We start from the raw sequence: 6,824 nt of genomic DNA, 5'->3' as shown, positions 1-6,824 counted from the left end.
CCATGAACTCTCTCATATACATAGCACCTATACACGATCAATTCTTTTCCACTAAAAGGAACTGATCCTTATTTTGCATCAATTCTAATTAGATTGTCAGAGGTTGTTCCCGGGATGAAAGTCCTGGGGCGAATCTAAAGATCATATTGATGAGTGTTACATGTTTCAAATCGAGGCTCGCTAATGACATTAGACTACATATCCAATATCTTGACTTAATCAACCTCGTGACGATTTTCCATGTTACATCAAGATCGAAGATGAAAAAGAATTTCTAAAGCAGACAAAAACACAACAATTGTGCTAATTTGACAAAAAAATGTGTTTCTAATAAAAGGCATGTGCTTGGTACATGACATGATAAAATATGCTTAGAATCTTGCACAAAATTGTTACAAATAACATAATTTAAGCAAGATATTAAAGCAATTTTAAACTTCTAAACTAAATTTGTAAATACAGAATACTTGAGGGCAACAATGTGTAACTTTATCTAAAACAAATTGTATTCAAATATGCAGGGGGCGAGGTTTCAAACGCTATAGGCGTCAAAACGCCACTTATAATATAGGGTTTCAGCAAATTAGGGTTTTCACATCGCCAATCAACAGCTGAGAATGGAGCTAGAAGTCGCCGGTGCTACCGAATCACTTGTCACAGATCCATCAAACGCGGCGGTGGTGCCACAATCTCTGTTAGTAATAAGAAAATTAGCTTCCTGCAACACCGGAGCGAGGACAAAAGCTCTCCGAGAAGTCACCAATTGGCTTCCGACACAGCTCGAAATCTCCGATGAGGAAATGAAAAAGCTCTGGAAAGGGCTTTTCTACTGCATATGGCACGCCGATAAGGCTCCCGTACAATCAAATCTCATTAACAGGCTCTCTTCCATGCTTCTAACCCTGGACGTCCCGCTCTCACTCCATTACCTCTCCGTTTTCCTCACAACGCTCCGTCGTGAATGGTCGGGAATCGATGTCCTCAGGTTAGATAAGTTCTATCTTCTTATTCGCAGATTCGTAAATTGCAGTTTTCAGTTCCTTAAAAAGAATTCATGGGACTTGGAACTGACTTTAAGAGTGATGACTATTTACCAAGAGAAGTCCTTGTTAGCTAACGAGAAGAAATTTTTGGGAAATGGCGTTAACTATCACATCGTTTCGGTTTTTCTCGATGAAATCAAAGGTTATTTGCCTCTAAGTATCGAAACATATGAGATTCTGCTTAAACCCTTGTTCAATGTCATGATTAATTCTCAAGACAAGGTGTTGCTGGGTAAGATTAGGAATACTGTTTTCGAGCCTTTGTTGTGTATGGGGAAGAGTCTTCTCGAGAAGATGAAGAATCACGAAACTGAGATAGACACCGAGGTAATGAATTTGGGTACAATAGCTCTAAAGATGGGGTTTTCAGCTAAGTTCTACGAATTCGGATCCTCTAGTGATTGTTTTCAAGGAAACAGGAAGGTTTTGTTTGGTTTACAGAAGGAGTTCCTCAAGCTAGAGAAGGACATGGAAGTTTCTGGTATTAAAGTTCCACTTCCTGCTCTCCAAGTTGATAATGCAGATGAAGAAGTTCCTGATTTAGTCCCCATTATCACCAATGGCAAACAGAAGCTATTGAAAGTGTCTGAAACTGTTGCAGAAGGATCTAAAAAGTCTTCAAAGAAAAAGAAGAAGAAGAAGACGACTCCTGAGGAGGGTTCAAAAGAAAACAACAATAACAATGTGATTGCTCCCAATGGGGAAGATGTAAATGTAAGCAATGGAATAACCAGTAATGGGAATGATATTACTTTCGGTGATATCTTCAAAGCAAATCTTCAAAAGGAATTTGAAAAGGTAGCTGAAGAAGAAGGCTTAGATAAAGATGGTGAATCAAGTCTACTACATGACACATCACCAATCACAATCACAAACACTAAAGCTCCCAAAAAGAGAAAAAGATTGAAGAATGGTGATGCAAAAGAGTCTCAAAATCCTGAAACCAGTGAACAAAATACAAACACTGCAATGAAGAGTGGTGATAAAAGTGCAAAAAGGGTAAGATTTTCAATCAAGAACAATTTGGTATGGAAGCCACAGAGTCCATTGCCACCTCAAAGCCTTAGAATCCCGCCATCTGTGACGCCACGTGGCAGTGCTTTAAAGAAAGGGGTGCCACCTGGACCAATCAGAGAGATGCCTTCTGTAGGTAAAAAGATGAAGAAGAAGAAAGTTAGAAAAGTGATGAAGACCACATCCCCTGCTGTCAAACGATTGAGGAAGCTGCAGACTCTTACTCCTTGAGTTTTGAGGTTAGAGGAATTTTTAATGATTGTTCTTTTTTGATATTTTGATATTATTTTGTTATTGGTGTTGAGGTTTTATGTTTCTGATGCTTGTGGGAATCAATCCTATTTACTCTTTAGTTCTATAGTTTATGACTTGATATGAATTATGATTTTATGCATTTTTCAATTGTTATATATTTTTATCTATTTAGATCTATATTGTTATATACAGTTTTTTTTTCTTAAAAAAAATCTTTACATTTGATGAATATTTTTGATGGAGGAATCTTGAGGTTAGAGTCTTTGTTAATTTGGATATTGAAAGTTGTGTATTTTTTTTTTTAATTTTGATAAAATTGTATCACAAATGGTTTTTGTTTGGATATTGAAAGTTTTGTGTGTATTAATTTGGAGATTAAACTGCTAACCTGAAAATACAATGCCTAAAGAATTTTTTGATTTTGCTATCATTGACATGTATATTGATGGAAACGTGAGTATCAAATAAAACCTAATTATGGATCAAATCATTTTGGAGATTGAAATGCTTTTAGTGGAGAAAACATGAAAGTCGAAATTAAATTTCCAAACATGGATTGAAGTTCCAAAATTGATTTTCTGTTCGATTGTGAAAAGAAATGTGCGTAAGAACCCGGAGGGGGGTTTTCACCAATAAACACCAACCCAAAATCTAGCGATTATTATTATTATTATTATTATTATTATTATTATTATTATTATTATTATTGAACGGCAAATACAAATATATACTAACTAAACTATTCTTAAATTATTCCACCTATGTCCATATACTTTCTTGACCTCAAAGAGGAAGGAAACAAAAGATACCGCTGGTTATAAGCCATTTGGTTAGTGATTGTGTTGTGGAATGGAGGTTTCTGGGGATCTTTACGGAATGGTTTTCTTTTGTTCATTAGTGAACTCCGTTTCCAAAATCTAGTGATTGTGTTATGGAGTGGTTAAGGTGCTCTTTGTTTTTTTTAAAAAGCCTCCTCAAATTATTTTTGTTGCGTGACGCAACACATATGCAACACTTACTATCTTGCAATAGTTTGTTTTTTAGAAGACTTTCAGACTATAAAATCTCTGTGCGTGTAGTGCATGTCGCAAAATTTGATCTGCCTCTTCAAACCTCTTTAACTTTTATTTTTCTCAATGGTGTTTTTTTTTTTTTAGAAATTTGGTATAGCTTATTATTATTATTTTTTAAATTTTGATTTTTTTTTTCTAACTTTGATTTACAAATTTGATACAAATATTTTTATGGTTTCTACATTTTTTTATAACTTGATTTATTAAAGAAAACTTTGATTTTTAATTTTTTTTTTACTGTTTCTCTACATAATATTTTTAGTTTCGGTTGCATCTTTTTTAACATGTGTAATTCTTTTACGAATTTTATAAACATTGTTTGCAATCTTGGTTTTAAAAAGCGTAATGCGCCCTAATGCGCTAAAGCCTTTGGGAGCCTAAGCGCTAAGCGAAAACGCTCGCCTAGAGCACACGATGTGCCAAGAATTAAAAAATATATATATAAAAAATATGTAAATACTTAAAAATAGTTTTATATACTTAAAATATCCAAAAATCATAATTTCATAGTAGTATCATATTAGATTCCAAATACTAATAAGTCATAACTAGAGATCGTCTAAACTATCATCATCTTCGTCGTCAACTTGGACGACACCATCTCCTCCTCCATCATCACTATAGACACCAATATCTTCTTCCACATCTTCATTTACCAAATGTCTATGAGATGATTGAACGGTTGTTTTTCCCTTATTAACGCCTGATGTTCCGGTTCCATCATTTTGTACTCTAGATGCTCTAGTTCGATAACTAGGCTCATAAGCACCGGAGGCATGAGCTACATCTCTCCAAGTTAAATCTTCACTAACAAATACCGCCTCATCATCAGTCTCATCTTCCATTCTTCCCATCAAGCACTCGTTGCTTTCATCAATCTCTTGTAGGATAAGGTGATCGTTCTCTTTGTCTTTTGCCCGTCGCTCCAAGGACCGATTGAATTTGACAAACACCATGTCATTCAATCTCTCTTGTGCCAATCTATTTCGTTTCTTCGTATGAAGCTACAAGTAAGAAAATTGAAGAAAGTAAGAACACAAAGCAGAATTTCTATAGAAAACAGATTTTCCAGCAATAATTAGGGGTGAGCGCTGTGCGGTTCGGTTATTCGCCAAACCCTCACCACTAACCGCAAATGCGGTTAATCCATTTTCAAAACCGCATGGAGCGGTTATTTTTGCGGTGCGGTTTGGCGGTTATTTTTGCGGTGCGGTTTGGCGGTTATTTTTGCGGTGCGGTTTTGTTTTTTCTGTGTTGCGGTTATTAACCGCATGGATTTGGTGCGATTATTTTGTATGATTTTTAACCACAATTTAAAGCTCAAATAGTTTTAAGAGTTCAAACATATTACTTGTAATAATAAAAAAACCATAAGGTATAAGACAATTAACTATTTAACTTAAACCACAAACAACTAATATCTTAAAAACGTCAAATCAATAGTAATTAACAATAAATATCTTAAAATTGTTTAGTTTCATCATTTTTCAAAGTTAAACATAAGAAAAAACCAACACTTTTATTTTCTATTATTTTTCCGTCTTTCATTCATGAAACTTGTCTTATTTTTAATATTTAATAAACTAATAATTGATAAAAAAAATTGTATATAATATATGCGGTGCGGTGCGGTTTTTTAAAATTAATAACCGTACCGCACCGCAAATTTGCGGTTTTTGAAAAACAGAAAACCTCACCATCGGTTTTTATTGCGGTTGCGGTTTTTCGGTTGCGGTTTATGCGGTTTTTGCGGTTAATTTTAGTTGCGGTGCGGTTTTTGCTCACCCCTAGCAATAATAAAAAAATTCCAGCAAAAAAAAAAAAAACAGATTTTCTGAAAAAAAAAACAGTTTTTCTGTAAAACAATATTTTTTCTGTAAAAAAAAAATTATATAAAAAAAAATTTCCTGTAAAAAACAGATTAATTTGTAAAAATTAAAAAACATGTCAAAAAGACTTACATGTTAGAAAACACTCAAATTTCTTTCACAACTTGTAGCACTACAAGTGAGGCTAAGAACCTTTATAGCAAAAAATTTTAGATTAGGAGTTGAAGATCCATATGCTCCCCACCAATCAGCTACAAAAAACAAAAACAAAAACATAAAGTCAGATTATAAATTAGAATTTAGAAGAAAAAAATAAGTTGGAATTTACCCGATGATTTTGTCTCTATGTCTAACAGCCATAGGATTACCAAAGAGTCCTTGTGCATTCCGATATTTGTCCAACTCTTCCGAAATCTTGTCTTGAACTTCTTGCTCGGGAACAAGCCTCATAATGCAATCATACAAACCTTTTTCCACTTCTTCACAAGCTACCCCACTAACATCTTTATAAAAGATTCCCGGTTTCAAGAAATGTCCCGCCGCATGCAAAGGTCTATGTAATTGACATTCCCACCTTCGATCTATAAGTTCAAAAGTTGTCTTGTAGTCATCCGGTCTTCAAAAGCTATCACGAATGGCCTCCTTAGCCTTATCCATGGCCTCATAAATGAAGCCCATTGCCGGATATTTTTCTCCATCAACAATCCTAAGAACCGTAACTAGGGGACCCGTCAACTTAAGAGCATAATTCACATTTCTCCAAAACATGTCTTGCATAAAGTAGGTTTTTACTTTTACCCCCCTCCCGTCTGAAGACCACTTAGATGCTTCCCACTCTTTAGAAACCACCATATTCCTCAAATTGGCTCTCTGTTTGTGGATTTGGGCAAGAGTGATGAAAGATGTTGCAAATCTTGTGATAGACGGCCTATGTAAGTTTCTTTGGTTTGTGAACTTTCTCATCATGTTCACAAGAGGCACATGGCTATATATATATATCCAATTGCAAAAATCGACTTCTTTAATGCACTTTTCACCTTTGGAACTTGTTTGCCAATATCTTCCAACATCAAATCTAGGCAATGTGCGGCACATGGTGTCCAATATAGATTTGATCTTTTAGCTTCCAACAACTTCCCTACAAAGTCCACACATAAAAAGTAGTTGAAATTAGACAAGATATTAGCCTTCATAAAAGATAAGATATTAAGTTTGAAAGTTAAAATTTTTACCCGCCTTCACATACGCTGATGCATTATCGGTCACCACTTGTACCACATTCTTTTCACTAATTTCCTCCACCGTTTTATCAAGAACACGGAACAACAAATCTGCATCTTTTGAAACATCGGAAACATCAAGTGACCTCTTGAATACCGAACCCTTTGGGGAGTTCACCATGAAGTTGATGATGTCTTTTTGCACCACGTAATCGCGCCATCCATCGGATAATATAGAGCAACCTTTTTCAACCCATTCTTCTTCATGCTTCAAAAGCTGTTTTTGAACATCTTTTACTTCGTTATTCAGTATAGGCACTCTTAACTCATACATAGATGGTGGTTTCAACCCGGGACCAAATTGTCCAATAGCTTCAATCATAATTTTGA

At 35.0% G+C, this 6,824-nt stretch overlaps 1 protein-coding gene and 1 pseudogene across 1 annotated transcript; one reads left to right on the top strand and one right to left on the bottom strand.

Moving 5' to 3' along the window:
* Positions 1-527: 527 nt before the first annotated feature.
* On the top strand, positions 528-2,451 carry LOC145058005 (ribosomal RNA processing-like protein). Its single transcript, XM_079005925.1, has one exon. The coding sequence runs from the start codon at positions 618-620 to the stop codon at positions 2,286-2,288; it is 1,671 nt and encodes a 556-aa protein (XP_078862051.1). The 5' UTR covers positions 528-617; the 3' UTR covers positions 2,289-2,451.
* A 1,482-nt stretch (positions 2,452-3,933) lies between these two features.
* LOC145059647 (uncharacterized) lies at positions 3,934-6,180 on the bottom strand (annotated as a pseudogene).
* Between the last annotated feature and the right edge of the window lie 644 nt (positions 6,181-6,824).

Source organism: Lactuca serriola, chromosome 6 (assembly GCF_051521515.1).
Source record: "Lactuca serriola cultivar US96UC23 chromosome 6, Lser_US96UC23_V15, whole genome shotgun sequence".
NCBI lineage: Eukaryota > Viridiplantae > Streptophyta > Magnoliopsida > Asterales > Asteraceae > Lactuca > Lactuca serriola.
Note: the sequence above shows the minus strand (reverse complement) of the source record. Positions and strands in the feature narration are given on the sequence as shown.